Source organism: Camellia sinensis, chromosome 15 (genome assembly GCF_055761805.1).
Source record: "Camellia sinensis isolate YWXY chromosome 15, ASM5576180v1, whole genome shotgun sequence".
NCBI lineage: Eukaryota > Viridiplantae > Streptophyta > Magnoliopsida > Ericales > Theaceae > Camellia > Camellia sinensis.
Window position 1 is genome coordinate 135,989,923 of NC_138975.1, and position 18,562 is coordinate 136,008,484.

The following is an 18,562-nucleotide window of genomic DNA, read 5'->3' on the forward strand; positions in this document are numbered from 1 at the left end:
ATCGTCACTGGGACCCCGTGCAATCTCACTACGTCCCGAATATACAGGTCGGCAAGGTGATCTACCGAATCTCTCACGCGCATAGGAATAAAGTGCGCCGACTTAGTCAATCGGTCTACAACCACCCAAATAGCATCACTACCCCGCTGAGTCCTCGGAAGACCTACAACGAAGTCCATAGTGACATGCTCCCACTTCCACTCGGCAATAGGCAAGGGTTGCAACAAACCCGCTGGCCTCTGATGCTCGGCCTTCACTTGCTGGCAAGTAAGGCACTTCGATACGAAAACAGCCACATCTCTTTTCATACCCCGCCACCAAAACTGGCGACCCAAATCCTGATACATCTTAGTACCTCCCGGATGCACCGTAAGGCGCGAATGATGAAACTCTCGGAGTACTTCCTCTCGGCAAGACTCCGGTACAAACAAACGGTCTCGGTATCTCACACTCAGGTCGGGATACACCGTCAAACCCTTCTCAACTTTCCCACTGGAGATCTTTTCTCGGAGGGATTCTACCTCAAGGTCACCTCTCTGTGCCTCTAACACTCTAATCACAAGTGTAGGCTGCACAACGACAGAAAACAAAGCCGCAGCCTCAACAGATTCGCCCAGTAGCAAATCAAACTCGCCAAGTGCTCCCAACATCACCCATTCCCGGATGGCTATACTAGCAACATCACTAATGGTCTTCCTACTAAGGGCATCGGCCACAACATTGGCCTTTCCCGGATGATAATGTAACTCAAAATCATAATCCTCGATGAACTCCATCCATCTCCTCTGCCTCAGATTCAAGTCTCTCTGTGTAAACAGATACTTCAAACTCTTATGATCCGAGAATACCTCGAACCTCTCACCATAAAGGTAGTGCCTCCAGATTTTCAAGGCAAAGATCACAGCTGCTAACTCTAGGTCGTGTGTGGGGTAATTCTTCTCGTGTATTTTCAACTGACGTGAGCCATAAGCTACCACTTTCCCCTCTTGCATCAACACACAACCCAAACCCTCTCGTGAAGCATCACAATAAACCGCATAACCCAACCCTCTCTCCGGAATAATCAACACCGGAGCGGTGGTCAATCTAATTTTCAACTCTTGGAACGACTTTTCACAAGTCTCACTCCACACAAACTTGACTCCCTTCCGAGTCAGTCTAGTCAACGGTGACGCTAACCTGGAGAAATCTTTCACAAACCGACGGTAATACCCAGCTAATCCCAGAAAACTGCGGATCTCAAACACACTCTTAGGCTGTGCCCAATCTTGCACTGCCTCAACCTTGGATGTATCAACAGACACCCCTTTCCCGGATACCACGTGGCCTAAGAATTTGACTTCCCTCAGCCAGAACTCACACTTCCCAAACTTGGCATACAGCCTATGGGCTCTAAGTAACTCAAGCACCACTCTCAAGTGTGCCTCGTGCTCCTCCTCAGAAGACGAATAGATAAGGATATCGTCCACGAAAACAACCACAAATCGGTCTAAGAACTCCCGGAAAATCCGGTTCATCAAGTCCATAAAGACTGCCGGTGCATTGGTAAGCCCAAATGGCATCACCAGAAACTCATAATGGCCATACCGCGTACGGAATGCCATCTTAGGAATATCTTCCTCCCTGACCCTCAACTGATGGTAACCCGATCTCAAGTCTATCTTAGAGAAACAACGGGAACCCTTCAACTGGTCAAACAAATCATCTATACGGGGCATAGGATACTTATTTTTAACCGTAGCCCGATTCAACTTCCGGTAGTCTATACACAATCTCAAGGCACCATCTTTCTTTTTAACAAAGAGGGCCGGTGCTCCCCACGGTGAAACACTAGGGCGAACAAAGCCCTTATCTAGCAATTCCTGGAGCTGAACTTTCAACTCAACCAACTCTGCTGGAGCAAAACGGTAAGGTGCCATAGAAATCGGCGCCGTACCAGGCACTAAATCAATAGAGAACTCTATCTCTCGGTGAGGTGGCAAACTAACAAGATCTTCGGGAAAAACATCCGAATACTCACAAACCACCCTCGGCAACACAATCAGTGTCTCATCACACTTACTACTCTCAAAGCTAGCAAGTAGACCACTAAGCTCACTTCGCCCTCGCGAATCATACCCCGGTGGCAAAACACTACCAACCCGGTCTCCCAAGAAATGGAACCACTCCCCGCTCAAGGTACATAATGTAACCCTCTGGCGGTAGCAATCAATAACAGCCCGGTATGACGATAACCAGTCCATACCCAAAATAACATCAAAACCCTTCATGGGCATGACAACAAACGGAAAAGGAAGCCTATAGTCGGCGACCTCTATATCACATCCTCTAACACCCTGTTTCAGAATCAACTCACCACCCAAAGGTGATACCACACAAATAGGAGATGCTAACTGTGCTAACTCCAATTCCAAAACAGATGCAAATGCAGCAGATACAAAAGAATGAGATGCACCCGTGTCTATCAACACATTAGCAACTGAGTTGCAAAACAGAAAAGTACCTCTCACTACTGATGGAGCCGGTACTAAATCCTGCGCGGTAACAGCATACACGCGCCCCGTAGGCCCCTGGTCTACCTGCTCACCTCTCGGAGCAAAAGACTGCTGCACAGACTGGGATGACGAAGCTCCCGGATTGGCCCTCGAGGCCTGCACAGACTGAGCTGGCTGAAAACCCTGCGTCTGCCTAGAACCAGACGCTCCCGAAGTGGCACTCAACTGTGGGCAAAACCTCTTCATGTGCCCAGGTTGTCCACACTGATAACAAGTCAGGAGCTGCCCCCTGCCCAAACTCTGACTCGGCGGTCTAGCTGAAGAAGAAGCAGCTTTCTGACCCCCACCCTTCTGCGGGCAAACCGAAACCTTGTGACCCAACTGGCCACACTTGTAACAGGTGAAATCCCCCTGACCACCTCTCCCGGAGCCTGCACTCGGCACTGGGAAGGTCGATCTAGCAACACCACCCTGCGACTGCTGAGGGTTAGAACCCCTCTGCCTCCTGCCATCACTCTGACTATCCTGGCTCCTCTTGGAGCCTCTCTGACCCTCATCCTCCTCCTGCATCATAAGCTCCATATGAGCTGCAGCATCTACCAGGTGTCTATACTCTCGAATGTAAGACCCACCAATTCTCAACTTGAGGCCCCGCCTCAACTTCCGCTCAAACTCATAGCAACGGCGTTCCTCAGACGCCACCAGTTCAGGTGCAAACCTAGACAGACTGGTAAAAGTAGCCTCAAACTCGGCCACTGACAAGCCCTGCTGATTAAGCCGGCTAAACTGATCCCTCAGCTTCTCCCTAGCTGCTGCTGATAAAAACCTCTCCTGAAAAGCATTCACAAACGCCTCCCAAGTACCACCAACACGAGCTCTCTCGTACTTCCACCATTGACCCGCATCTCCCTTCAGTTGGAAGGATGCCAAGGTCACTTTCAGTGCTCCGTCCTCGATGCCAAGCATCTCAAACGTCTTCGTTGTCTGTTCGAGCCATTCATCTGCCTTAAGCGGCTCTTTAGGATCCCCGATAAACTCGTCCGGATTACACCGGAAAAACTCCCTCTTCAAGAAAGAAGGCCCTGCCTCAGCTGCCTGATTCCCAGCTCTAAGAATACCTAAAGCTCCTGCTATCTCTCTGGCCAAGGCACCCATAGCCTGCTGACCTACTGGCTCGGCCACATTGGCCTGCCCAACTCCCTCCTGCACTGCCGGAATCTCACCCTGTAACGGTACTTCCTGCCTCGCAGGTCTACCACGCCTAGCACCTCTTCCTCGTCCTGACATCCTAATAAAGGCAACACAGAACGTTAGCACATTCATAGGTGTGCCGAAACTAAACACTCACGTCCTAATGCATGGACAAGTGTAATTCACTCCACATAAGCACATAAACACATAAGCACTTACGAATTTCATTTCCGGATAATAATAGTCCCGAGGCGTTACTAGAGTTCCGGTTAGAAACAGCATTGATCAAGTGCTTTTCCAACAAGACTCCCAGAAACTCAAGGATCCAATCAATATCCCAGAAATTAAATCCCATACCCACATAGTCACATAAACATGTTATCAATTAAGCACATAGCATAAGACACTACATCTAAGTCTCTACCAAGCGAGACAAACCCATTGTGATACTAATCACTTCCCACGTACCCAAAGTATTCGAACCCGGTACGCTCTGATACCAAGTTGTAACGCCCTCAAAATAATAACAATAAACCCATCAGATAAGACATGCATTTACATTTAAACTAACTGCATTCCTTTCATTCATTAGAATTTCCATGACGTAAGTATTACATGTTAACCTCATAACAAAATGCCCTACGGGCTTACAGCTTTCCAAGTTAACACTTGGTTACAACAAAGAGTTCTAACTCGTTTACACATTAAGCCCTTGGCTTGAAATTACATGTAATACATCAAAAGTAAAACGACAAAACTATGCCCGCCACTAGCCTCCCAGCTATGTCCTTGGAGGTGGCATGCTTCCTGTACCTGAAAATGATATTCCCATATAGGGTGAGCCACAGCCCAGTAGAAACACACTAAACCAACCATGGACAATGACTAAAACATTAGCAATTGATAGTTGGTCAACACTGATACAATCACATAAATTACATATTTATGTCAACGACTTACAAGTCCCAATTACTTTTCATTTTCCCTTTTTCAACAGATAAGCATGCTAGCTCTATCATCATTTCCATAGATATGTATAAAAACTATATCTCACATTCAGATAAGCATAGAAGCTACATCCACATTCTCAACAGATATGTATATCAACAATATCCACAGATAAGCATACAAGCTGTATCCACATTCTACAACAGATATGTATATCAACAATATCCACAGATAAGCATACAAGCTGTATCCACACTTCACAAAGATAAGCATATGAGCTCTATCTTCACTTCTCTAGACAAGCATATGAGCTCTGTCTACGGAGTTCATCCCCTATCTCCTCCCAATACCTATCCGGTTTAGAGGTACATCCCCTATCTTCCCCTAAACCGCGGAGTACATCCCCTATCTCCTCCTCTACACATAACGTATATAAACACATTGGTTCTATATACAATCACACAATACACGCAATTAATGTATTCTATCAACCGTCAAGTTCCATGACACATTCCATTGATTAGTTTCCGTTTACCTAATCATCATGCATTGTCTACAACAATCTCGACTATCCTCCACCGATAGCCCAAAGCAGTTATTTCTAAAACAGAAAATAAATGCACAAATGGATATTCAATCAACATTTCATTTCCTCATTTCTCACCAATTAATTATCCCAATTAATTAAACAATGTAATTAGGCCATTTTCCATAATTACTATTTCAACCCTTAGGTCCCATTTTCATCAATGATTCAACAATCATTCTATTTTTCTATGCCAAACATGCATCTAGGTTTATTATGAATAAAACCCCCAACTTTTGTAAAATTACACAAAAGCCCCAAACTTTCACAAAATTACCAAACCAAGCCCAACATCTCAAAATACCAAAATTTAAAGACAAAACCCATAGAGAGGAGTAGGTTATCCCTACCTCAAATTCGGAGTCCCAAAGGAGAAGACGACAAAACCCAACGTGCTCCAAAACCCGAGATTTTCAGATTAAAATGAAGCCCTCGACGATCAACAACTTTTTTGTAAAGGCCAAAGGTGAGTAAATCACTCCTACTAGATCAAAACCTAGAGAGAAGGTAGAGTCTAGAGTGAGAGACTCAACAATGGTGTTTTTGGAAAAGTAAGAGAGAGAAGAGAAAGTGAAAAAGTGATTTGAAAAGTCACAATTTCGGGACTTTAACCCAGGTCTCCGCTCGAGCGTAAAACACCCCGCTCGAGCGGCCACTCATAGACTTCCGCTCGAGCGGCCAACCTCCCGCTCGAGCTCAGAATGCACTCGCTCAGCACATTTGCAGAACCAGGCCTCCGCTCGAGCTCCCAACCCTACGCTCGAGCTCACAACACTGCACAACAAAATACTGGATGGACGTAATCTACGCTCGAGCGCCAACACCTCCGCTCGAGCGTACAGGCCAAAAATCTGGGCAACTAGTTTTGGTTTCTAAACTCAACCAACCTGTAACAAACCCGCCCAACACATCCTATAACTCAATACAAAGTAAGAAAGGATGTAAACAAGATAATAAACAACTACCAACATCCACGGACACATGTCCGGATCACGGTATAACAAGGGTAAACCCGGGATCGCTATATTTCCACTAACGACACAAGGGTTAACAAATACAAATTGTTTCCTCCAATTGGAAGCCTTCAACACTTGATGGAGATGACTAATAAAATAAACAAATTTTAATTAAATTCGTAATTCATAAAATCTACAAAAATAACTATTGATGTAGCAAATTTCCTTACCTTATGTACAACATGATACATGTAACAGATAATTCTTTTACATGACATATGTACTCCATGTCTACTCTTTGAAGTTGGATATTGATCTCCTCCCCAAATATGTCTTTCTCTAGTGGAATGTCTATGGCTTCATCATACTTGATATGCTCAACTAATGAAACAAAAGATTGAATGGACTCTTGATATTTTCCACATTCAACATTAATTGAAGCTCCCTAAGTTTAAAATTTTCAAAATAAACAAATATAAGTCAACTTTAACTTTAAGAAATTGTAATAAAGTTTTTAAGTTTGAATATTTTACCTCATCACCGACCAATACAAGATTTTTGGGCCAAGCAACAAAAAATCCCACTGCTTCTCCAACAATAAGCATCTCATCTGGGATAGGTATAGGAAGAGGGGCATCTTTTTGAATAACAACTTCAATAGACACACGTACATTGGATTCTCCTAATGGCACCGTATGAATGGCTTCATTGTGTTCAATTCTCTCATACACCGTACCATGAGCAACAATATTTTCAATGGAACCTATCGCGAGTTTACATGGTTTGCCCTATAACACAAAGTTAAAAATGTAACTTCTAATAATATCACTAACGATATTAGAAATTATAACATCAATAGATAAAAACTACACACCTTTCTCTTATTTTGTTTAGGATCTTGAGGTGGAATGTCATCCTTAGTTCTCACCATATTTTCTTCTAATAAAGAATCATGCTGAAAATTGCCTCTACCACCACTTTTCAATGTGTTTGAACATTTGCTCTATAACAAACACACAGATAACAACAAAAGCACTAATAAAATTACTAACAGTATTAGAAAATATAACTTTAGGTGTTCTAAATGCTACACACCTTTATAATCTTTTGGGTAAGAGCTTGGGGTGGAATGTCGTCCTTAGTTCTTACTCTGTTTTCTGTTAAGAGAAAATCAGGCTGAAAATTTCCTTCATAACCACTTCTTAAGATGTTTGAACTAACATGTTCAGATTCTGGTGTATATGGTATTTGTTGTTCATTGCAGTAAGCCTAGCTTGCAATTGTACCACCACTGTCTCAAGATCATTACACTTCTTCTCCCAATGTGATTGATTCCCACGTCTAGGCAAGTGAAAGTAGGTGCTAGGTGTGACAGAATTTCCTACACCCCTTACTCGACTAGAAGATTCAGGAGTACCCAATGCCATAGTTAGAATGTCATTGCATCCTTCAATCTTTGAACTCCCATCACTTTTTTGTTTGGTCAACTCATCCTAGAATAATACATTACTATATAAGAAAGATGAACAGTCAAGATAATATAAAATAAATGCAATCAGTACATACAAATATCTTACAATTCTCGCAGCTTGTTCCATAATTGTCTTGTCATCATATTCTCCATTTTTATTTTGACGAGCCTTTTTCCATAGAACGCTTCTGTCCAAATCTTCAGTAGATCTGGTCATACGTTTCTGTCAATTAAACATACATCAATTTTTCAAAATAATGATATCAAAATTGTTATTAAATAATAAAATTTATAACCACTTACATAGTCTTCTTGAAAGCGAGCATAGCCCTTTCGACTAATTCCATGGTTATACTTATTTTGACTTCGTCTCCATTTTTGAACCTGGCTCAAAATCTTTGAAAATGTAACACACAAAATTAATCCAAATGTATAGCATTTAATATTTTTTTTAGGTGAATAAGTCATAAAATAAAACATAAAATTTACAAGATTACAATACGAAGTTTGATGGGTCTAGCATTTAATACTAACATTTTAAATAACTAAAGTTTGATTATTTTTACCTCAAACTCTTCTGATAGTCGCCTTACAAGAAATGAGTCCTAATGTCTTTGTTCAATGAATCCATAAATTGCTGGTGGGTTTGATATGATCTCAGGATTGGACTTGTTTTCACGTATGTACTTGGTAAGTTCTTTCTTGAATGTCCTCCATTTTGAACAAATTGAAGATAACACATTTTTCTTACTTCTTTCATCCACTTTGTATGTTAACTGAGTAGTCAAAAAATATAACGTTATAAAATTCTAATTTTGATTGCATTTAAATACATGTTTATGTGTCTTACTTACCTCCACACAACTCCATAATTTTTCTTTCAGTTCAGATGGCACCTCAAACCAGTCTTTATAGCATATCGGAATCATTGTGCGAGCCAACACCCCATGATAGCTTGAACATTTGATTGAATTGTTTCCAATCAATTGACCATTCTTGTTATAGTCAATGGCTTTTCGTACATCAGAACTCCTATCCTTTATGACATCCAGTAATGTTGTCGAACCTCTGCCTTTTCTTTTATTAGATGTTGGTTCTGTTGCTGGTAACCATGCATCCTCTCCATCAGTAGGCAGGACATGAGAAGTATCCATCCTGTGAATAAAATAAAATAAAAATTTAAGAAAAAATGTCAAATAGTTAGACAATTAAATATAAAGACATGAAGAAAATGAATATAAGTCAAACATTTTAACATGAAAATACAATACTTAGACATACATTCTTACAAAGACATTTTTTTTTTCATCATGGATTATCGAGCCAAGTTCCCTCACAATCTCCTCGCATGTAAGATGACATAGAATCATCAACCACATCTAATTATTCAACTTCTGGCAAAACTTTTGTAAAGCCATGATGCTCTATACAAAAATCATTGAACTCATCATCCTTTTCACAAGAATATTGTTTTTGAGGAGGTTCTAGCACAACTGACCATCTCGGATCAAGTTGATCTTGTACATAAAAAACTTGCTTAGCTTGGGAAACCAAAATGAAGGGATCGTCTTTATGGCCTATCCTCCCTAACTCAACTAATGTGAAACCCAACTCATCCACTCTAATTCCTTTTGTGTTGTCAACCCAATCACACTTAAATACCGGAATCTTGAACATATTGTAGTCAAGTTGCCATATCTCAATAATAACTCCATAGTAACTCATATCAGTAAACACTGGGTTCTTATCCTTGTAACCTGTCACATGCATTGTTGTTGCCACTAAACTAACTCCACTGTTTTGGCTAACTCGTGAGTTATCCCGATCTTTTGTGTGATAACGGTAACAATTGATGATATAGCCAGGGAATTTTATAACATCCAATCGAGGTCCTTGTGCTATCCACTTCAGGTTATTTGAGATATTATTTTGGCCACTTAATTCCTTTGAGACCTGTATATGGTTGAATAGTTAGGTAACTTTTTCTTAATAATATTTGCTATTAGAAAAAGATAAATGTTGAATTACCCCAATACCTTTTCACGAAGCCAATACATAAATGTTTTGTTATGCTCAATTTGTAGCCATTTTTGACTTTCTGATTGACGATGATATTTTAGCTTCAACCAAGCCATATGCTCCCTATCAAATCATCAATAAAGCAATATATTATGAGATAAATCTCTAACTTGTGAGAATACAATTATACAAAAATGTACATGAAATATTCTTACTCAATGTATGGTTGAATGTCACTTGTATTTTCTAACACATAACGATGTGCTTGCTCCCATTCATTACGATCAACAGTAACAACATAACCACTTGATAAAGGCCTTCCAATTTCTATATCATCATCAACTGTCATGTTCCTATTAGAAGGAATCCCGATTGCATCCACTCCAGATAAGTACTCTGCACAAAACTCAACAGCTTCTTCTACAATGTAACTTTCAGCAATACAACCTTCAGGACAATTACGATTACGAACATAACCCTTTAAGATCTTCATGAACCTCTCAAATTGGTACATCCATCTAAAGTGAACTGGTCCACAAAGTCGAACTTCTCTAACAAGATGCACTGTCAAATGCACCATGATATCAAAGAACGAAGGTGGCAAGTACTTTTCAAGCAAACACAATGTGACCACAAGCTCTTTTTGAATCTCATCTAATTTTCCCACATCCACCACTTTGTTACAAATAGCATTGAAAAAGAAACATAACCTGATAATGGCATGTCTCACATGCTTAGGTAACACAGATCGTATTGCCACAGGTAGTAACTGTTGCATCAATACATGACAATCATGTGATTTTAGACCATAAAGTTTCAAATCTTGCATTGATACACGACTTCCCAAATTTGAAGAGTATCCTTCTGGAACCTTCAATTCCAATAATGTTGTACATACTCTTCTTTTCTCTTCCTTAGACAATGTGTAACATGCTGGAGGCAAGTATGTTCGCTTCTCCCCAATTTGCGGTGCCAATTCTTCACGCAAACCCATTTCTACAAGATCAAGGCGAGAATTAATTCCATCCTTTGTTTTTCCTGGAATATTAAGTAACGTACCAATGAGGCTCTCACACACATTCTTCTCAATATGCATAACATCCAAATTATGTCGAACATGTAAGTACTTCCAATATTCAAGATCAAAGAATAATAATTTCTTCTTCCAACATTTTGTACCACCAACATGTAATGCTTTTTTATTTTTCTTTCCCTATATGGTTACAAGCCCTTCAACCGTATTTAATATCTCCTCCCCAGTTAATGGTATTGGGGCCAATCCAAACTCTTGCTCACCATTAAAAGCATTTTTTTGCCTCCGATATGGATGATAGCGTGGAAGAAATTTTCTATGGCCAACATACATGTTCTTCTTACCATATTTTAATATGTGAGAACATGTTCCTTCACTGCAAATTGGACAAGCATAATATCCCTTTACAATACAACCGCTCAAATTACCTAATGCTGGAAAGTCGTTAATTGTCCACAACAATATAGCCTTCAGCCTGAAGTGTTCTTCTTTATAAGCATCATAAGCTTCAACACCTACCTCCCACAACATTTTCAAATCATCAATTAGTGGTGCCAAGTAAACATCAATGTCATTACCAGGTTGTTGTGGACCTGATATTAACAATGATAACATCATAAATTTCCTCTTCATACATAATCACGGTGGAAGATTGTAGGTAATCATTATAACTGGCCAACAACTATACCTACTGCTAAGGGAACTGTGTGGATTTATTCCATCTGCAGAAATAGCTAATCGAAGGTTTCTTGGCTCTGCAGCGAAATCTGGCCACTTGTGGTCTACTAACTTCCATGATGGAGAATCCGCTGGGTGACACATTGTGCCATCATAATCTCTTTTGCGAGCATGCCATGTCAAATCCTTCACTATTTTTGCTAATTGAAACATCCTTCGAAACCTTGGGATAGGTGGAAAATACCATAAAACTTTTGCAGGCACATCATTTCTTATTTCAGTGGAATTCTTCTTCAACTTCCATCTGGATGTACCACATGTAGGGCATGAAGTTGCATCTTTGTACTCCTTTCTATAGAGTATGCAATCATATGGACATGCATGTATTTTCTCATATCCCATTCCCAATGCAGCAAACGTCTTCCCAGCCTCATACATGGATGATGGTATTTCATTGTTCAATGGCAGCATATCACCCAACAACGTCAATAGGTCTGAAAACCCAGTGTGAGATAGGCTATTCGTAGTTTTAAAGTTATACAGTTTAACCAATGCAGATAACTTGGTAAACTTTGTGCAACCTGGATACAATGGTTTTTCGGCATCTTCAAGTAATTTCTTGAACACTTCAGGATCAGCCGTGCAATGATCGTATGCATCTTGAACCATTTCTATTGTTTCAGCTACATTGTCTGTGGGAGACGGGTCAAATTGTTGTTGGGAAAAATCTTGTTCATTTAAACATGGTGATGTCCCACTAGTGACTGCTTCTCCATGCGATATCCATGTGGTATAACTTTGGTCAACACCATTGAAAAAGAGATGATTTCTAATCTCTCGAATAGGTTGGCTTCTCAAGTTTCCACAGACTCTGCAAGGACAACATATGGATTGAAGATCACTTGCACGGATCATAGCAAAATTAAGAAATTGTTCAACTCCATTCTCATAGTCTTTTGATCTTCTATCCTTGAACATCCAAGATTTGTCCATTTTAAATGTATTTTTGAATACCTATACCAACAAAGAAATTAGAATATAAAATAATAAACTAGAGGCTACACAGTTGATAACCTTAAAGGAATGTCATTGATAAGGCACAATTTCTTTGATAGAACATTAAATGCCTCAAGCAAACTTGCAACAAATAAATAAATAAAATACAAGATCTTATAACAAATAATTTATCTGATCTATGAATAATTGCAAAGTCAAAAAAAGAAAAAAATAATAATTCCATAAAGTCTAAACAATTTCGTAAAGTATAAACAATGGTGGGATTGGGTGACGCTCAAGATGAAGGAGAGAAAAATGCTCATAATGTGGAGTGCAAAAGGATTTTTTTTTCATCCATTAAACATGGGTGGTGGTTTACATATTTTATCCAAAAATGCTATCTTATCCATACCTGAATCTGAATTAATGGATAGATTTAAGAGTAATTTAGTCAAAATCCTTTCATTGGATCATTGTTTGGTGAAAAGAATAACCCAATTTATTTATTTTTTCATAATCCTCTAAGGAGAAAACACATAATTGAATAAGAACAAAATAAAATATCTTTTTTTTCTTTTCTATTTTTCCCTTTCTTGGACAATATTGCCAGAGAAACATATTACTATGAACCAAAATAACATGTTATTCTCAAATAGAGTAATTATCACATAGAGTAACATATTACTGTCAAACAGAGTAACATTGTTTACATTAATTTTAACAGTAATAATTACATAAATCTTATTTGATAGATCTTAATAAGAGAATTCTAAAAATATTAATTTTATTAAAAATCAACATTTACATCAAAAGTTATATTATTTTAAAATTTAATATTCTGATAATAGTGATATTTGTTAGACTTATTAAAAAAAACTTTTTGTGCATGTCCTTAATGTATTAAAAATTTATTATGAGAAAATTTTGATCAAATCTCTCTAAATTTAAATAACTAAGAGCTGTTTGTAAAAATTGACTATTTTAGTAATTTTTAAATTTCTTATAATATGTAAATAAATAAATAAGTTAAAAGGTTAAATCTCTTAGTTGCCAAGCCAAATCTAAAATGAATCAAACTCCAAAGAAAAATGTTATGAAACCCAAATGATTTACCAAATTTTCTACCAAACCTCTCATGGATTTGAGATAAATTTCTTAGTTATTTTCCAGATAAATTTTGTGAATAAAAAACACTGGTATTTTATCATCTCAATTTATTTACTTGTGTTAAAGAAATGTGACAGAACATTGCCATGCATAATATTTACTCGTGAATATTTTAAATGAAAATGCTCTCTTGTACAAAAATTATGATGGTATGTATAGCATAATAGCAATTTCGTTTTGGAAAATATTTTTTGACAAACAAACAAACAAACGAACAAACTCACAAGCTCAACAGAACTTGTCTACTAGCCACTGCTTCTGACTATATGTTCACAATCTCACATAACCATTTCATCAAACAACTGATAAACATATTATCAAACCCCTCCTATCCAAACAAGAAGCTAGTTATAGAAATATGACTCTAAAATGCCCATAATAATGCAAGATTAAAAGCCTTAGCATAACAAGAAGTTTTAGGAAAATGTGTGATTCACAAGTGTAAAAGACTATATACTACATATAGTTGAAGTTTACCTACATAGAAATTTGTCAAGAAATAGTACAACAAATGACTGAAACGGAATTGTATTAATTTGAATTCTTCACAAAAATACAGTAGCCCATGTTGCAAAAAAATCGGCACTAGCAAGGTCGTCAATGTTGGAAAATCATTGTTGGTGCTTGAAAGTTAAAACTTCTTACCAGCTTCTGAGTTATTGGAGTGATCTTTGCTACTTGCTTAAGGTTTTTTGCTATGTAGTTACGGCATTTTATAGTTTTGGCTAGGTTGTTGTACATGTAGCAATTTTGGTTACATAAAGAGTTGATAAAAATAGTAAAGTATACAGACCCGCAGGTCCATTCACATTGACCTATCAAATTATCACATAAAGAGTTGATAAAAAGCACTAAAGTTTAATGTTAAAGATTACCCCTAGATGGATTAAAGAGTCAACAGAAGGCTTTGTCTAGTATCTGATAGTAGTAACAAAGACAAAGACGAAGGGATCGGTAAACAAAAGGATATGCAGAGAATATCCACAGAGACTGTGGTTCCCATCATTCATCTCTACAGATAAAAGAAAAGTTTCCAATTTTTTAGGAAATTGAAGAATAGTTGCTGTACCAATTTGAGGAGCAGGAGCAACAGCACAGGGTGTAACTTTCGAAATGGGTAGGCATGATAGCACTCAACAGCACCTATGCTATACAATTTTACATCGTAAAATTATTAGGTATTATAATTTTTAATTATTTTATATTTTTTCCCTCATTTACCTCAACAACCAAGGACTATAAACAACCAAGCATGATCAAGCAAAACTGAAAAACAAAAAAAAAAAGGTGTTGAACATAGATCCCATGAATGAGCATGTGAAGACTCTGTTATGGAATTAATAAATAATACGAATCTCCACGACTTGGGTAAACAATCACACACACAATTAATCTAAAAATGGACAAGAAGATCAAACACTCAAACAAGAAACATAAGAGATTTATGTGGTTCACCCAAACAAAATAATTCTTTTTTTAAGAAAGCAAGCCTTTCATAAATGAATTTTTTTGGGGAGGTCAGACAATTTTTGTTCTCTCTATATATCAATCTCCAAGTTAAAGATAAATGAGTTTTTGCTTACATCCATCTCATCATGGGACCAAATCATTAAGCACCCAAGCACAACAGTTCATGCCTCACCTTTGACATGCAAAACTTTTTCCTTACATATTCTATTGAGTTTCCAAAACTTGTTTTTTGAAATCTTTTTGAAAAACTAGAAACTAGTGTTTTTTTTTTTTTTTAAATGCACCGTTAAAAAAAATTAAAATTTTCAAAGATTATTTATGCCCCATAAAGAGAAAAACATATGAAAATAATGATTATTTTTTAATTTTTTTCAACTGAACTTGTTTTTGAAAAAAAATTAGAAACAAATTCTGAAAACTCAACCAAACCGCATAAACTATCTAAGTTAGAGTTAAGAACTACAAAGTACCAACCAATACTAAATGAAGCTTCATCAACTCCAGCCTTTTTGCTAAATGTTCTAAATTAATAGAGTTATAGAATCAGTACTTGAAAGTGTTGCAGAGCAAACAAGTCACCTTTAACAAAAACAAAGAAAAATTAACGTTCATAACTTATTACCTTCCAAACCATAAAAAAATAGAGAAAGAAAAACATGACTCTATCTACCCTTTCTAGCCATGTAAAACACATCCAATTTGAATGGGAATTTCTGGTTCACTAGTCTAACCAGCTAATCTGGAACTTCAATGTTAAATGCAATGCTACATGTGCTTGGACACAGGACACCCATCGATACAAATGACATGGATAAGTTGATACAACAAACCTTTTTTATTTTAATTTTACTTTGGTGAAAAGGAAAATTTATAAAATAAATATGTATAATGACACTTAACAGAGGCCAATAAAGTAGTGAGTTTCGCTATTTCGGCACTCAACCACTGGTTGCAAAGAGTGACAATCATCATTTGTCTGGTTCGAGTAGGAAGGATAGCAACCTTCAAATGATCCAAGCATAGCAAGTTTCTATAATTAAGAACCGACGGAAGAACAGAAAAGCAAATTCCAAAATATATAGAAGGCCAACCAAATACACATCCTTAGCATACATACAAATACAATACACCCAACAAGTTAAAAGACCAATCAAATACATATCCATATCCAATACCACAAGAGGATAAATACACATACAGAGAAGAAAATTAATTAGTCCAACTCCTTGTCTTATTATGCAAGTCCTTTCTGGGAGTAATTAATTGTTTTCCTCAACACCCATATTCTAAAATGTTCACACATGACAAGTTTTAGCATGCTTTATTGTTTCTTTGAGTACACCCTGAAATGTGTAGTAATTGACGATGATTCACTATAAAGATTTCCCGGAAAGGAAGAGCTTACATTCCAACTTAGATCTAGAATTTTGCGGCATCTATTTAGCTTATACGAAGCATCAGTTCTTTGAGTCTAATGAAGGCATAGGAACTCAGCTTGAACGTGGAAAGGGGGGTATTGAAAACTTACCTACAGATTCCACTAATAATAACCTATATCACACAGAAGGGGCATAAAAACCTATATCTATAAAATTTCACTAATAATAACCAAAATCATAAATATATACACACAGAAGGGACATAAAAAATAGAGAACTCACCAGAAATTCCAAGAGGTTTTTGATTTCAAAAGACAAATTTGAGTAACTTCAACGGTGGTTCGGAGCTGTGAATAACTTCAATGGTGGTTTGGAGCTGATGAAACAGGGCTTCGTTTCAGAAACAGAAGGCAAGAAGAAGGAGAAGGAGAAGGGACATGCGTGTTTGTGAAATTCAATGGGGAATGGAAGAGTCGTCTCTCTCATTCATGGGTATGGGTATGGGTAGAATAAAGGCGCGAATTGTATAGTATAGTTTATATAAAAATCAAATTGAAATGTTTTATACAACCATACTATTTAGGAGTGTGATTATATATATATATATATAAATATATATTCACATTTAGAAATAAAGTGTGAAAAAGAGTGAATAAGAAATAAAAAATAAAAAATAATTATCATTTTAACTTTTGGGCAGGTTATATACATACGTATGGCTGTTTCAATTAAATTTGTAAAAAATTATTTCTAACCACTCGAAAGATAAAAATTATATTAAAATGAAAATTATTTTTTATTTTTTATTTCTTAACCAAATTAATTTTTAATTTTTTTAAAAAAAAATTCTAAAAATCAAACTATACATAGCCTAAGAATATTTTGATAAGTCATTTCTTACGTTGATAACTTATTTAATTATTTGTTAATTTTACGACATTTTTACCATCAAGCTTGTTTGGTAACCATTTCGTTTTCAGTTTTCAATTTATATTTACAAAAATTTTAAAAACTGTAATAAAAACTTGTTTGATAATTTTTTTAGTTTATAAATGGTTGTCTCAGTTTGTAAATTTGAGGAAAAAACGTAAATTCAAAAAATGAGCTTACGTTGGTTTTTAAACAGAAATTTAAAACCTTTACTAACAAATTTTTTTTTCAATTAATCTTTTTTTTCAAATAATTTTTTTCCAATTAATTTTTTTTCCAACTAATACTAACCAAGAGGGCAATTGGTAATGCTACTTTAAACCTTAAAGAGGGGATTGTAATTTCTAAAATGTAAGGGGTGTCAATGTAATTTACCCAATGAGGGAAAAATTAGATTTAAAAAAATTAAATTGCTGAAGGGGGGAATCTGTAATGAAACTTTAAATCTCAGGGAGGGAGATGTAATTTCCAAAAGGTGAGGGGGTGAACTATAATAAACATAAACCTCAGGGGGGTGTCAATGTAATTTACCAAAAAAAATTAATTGGAAAAAAAATTATTTGAAACAAAATTAATTGAAAAAAAAATTTGCTAATAAAATTTTTAAATTTCTGTTTAAAAATCAACGTAAACTTATTTTTTGAATTTACATTTTTTTCTCAAATTTACAAACTGAGACAACCATTTATAAACCAAAAAAATTATCAAACAAGTTTTTATGATAGTTTTTTAAATTTTTGTAAATATAAATTGAAAACTGAAAATGAAATGATTTAGCAAACAGGCTTTAGTTGGTAAAAATGTTATAAAATTAACAAATAATTAAATAAGTTACCAATGTAAGAAATGACTTATCAAAAGATTCTTAGACCATATATGGTTTGATTTTTAGAAATTCTTTTTAAAAATTAAAAATTAATTTGGTTAAGAAATAAACAATAAAAAATAATTATCATTTAAGGGTAAAAAATAATTATCATTTTAACTTTTGGGCAGGTTATATACATACGTATGGCTGTTTCAATTTAATTTGTAAAAAATTATTTCTATCAACTTGAAAGATAAAATTATATAAAAATGATAATTATTTTTTATTTTTTATTTCTTAACCAAATTAATTTTTAATTTTTAAATTTTTTTTTCTAAAAATCAAACCATACATAGCCTAAGAATCTTTTGATAAGTCATTTCTTATGTTGGTAACTTATTTAATTATTTGTTAATTTTACGACATTTTTACCAT

The 18,562-nt window shown here is 36.3% G+C and overlaps 1 protein-coding gene and 1 pseudogene across 1 annotated transcript; both read right to left on the bottom strand.

The window, feature by feature from the left end:
* Positions 1–4,297: 4,297 nt before the first annotated feature.
* LOC145813320 (uncharacterized) lies at positions 4,298–7,225 on the bottom strand. The gene is made up of 5 exons (XM_082908606.1): positions 7,051–7,225; positions 6,710–6,964; positions 6,407–6,621; positions 6,186–6,324; positions 4,298–4,309 (listed from the first exon to the last, which is right to left on the bottom strand). Exons 1-5 carry the CDS (start codon positions 7,105–7,107, stop codon positions 4,298–4,300), a joined length of 678 nt encoding a protein of 225 aa, XP_082764732.1. The 5' UTR covers positions 7,108–7,225.
* Positions 7,226–8,955: 1,730 nt separating this feature from the next.
* Positions 8,956–12,370, bottom strand: LOC145813321 (uncharacterized; annotated as a pseudogene).
* Between the last annotated feature and the right edge of the window lie 6,192 nt (positions 12,371–18,562).

Coding starts and splice junctions, on each gene's coding strand:
- LOC145813320 (XM_082908606.1), bottom strand. CDS start 7,107: ATGGTGAGAACTAAGGATGACATTCCACCTCAAGATCCTAAACAAAAT. Junction 6,965..7,050: donor CTAAACAAAATAAGAGAAAG/GTGTGTAGTTTT, acceptor TTTGTGTTATAG/GGCAAACCATGTAAACTCGC. Junction 6,325..6,406: donor TGTATCATGTTGTACATAAG/GTAAGGAAATTT, acceptor TTATTTTATTAG/TCATCTCCATCAAGTGTTGA.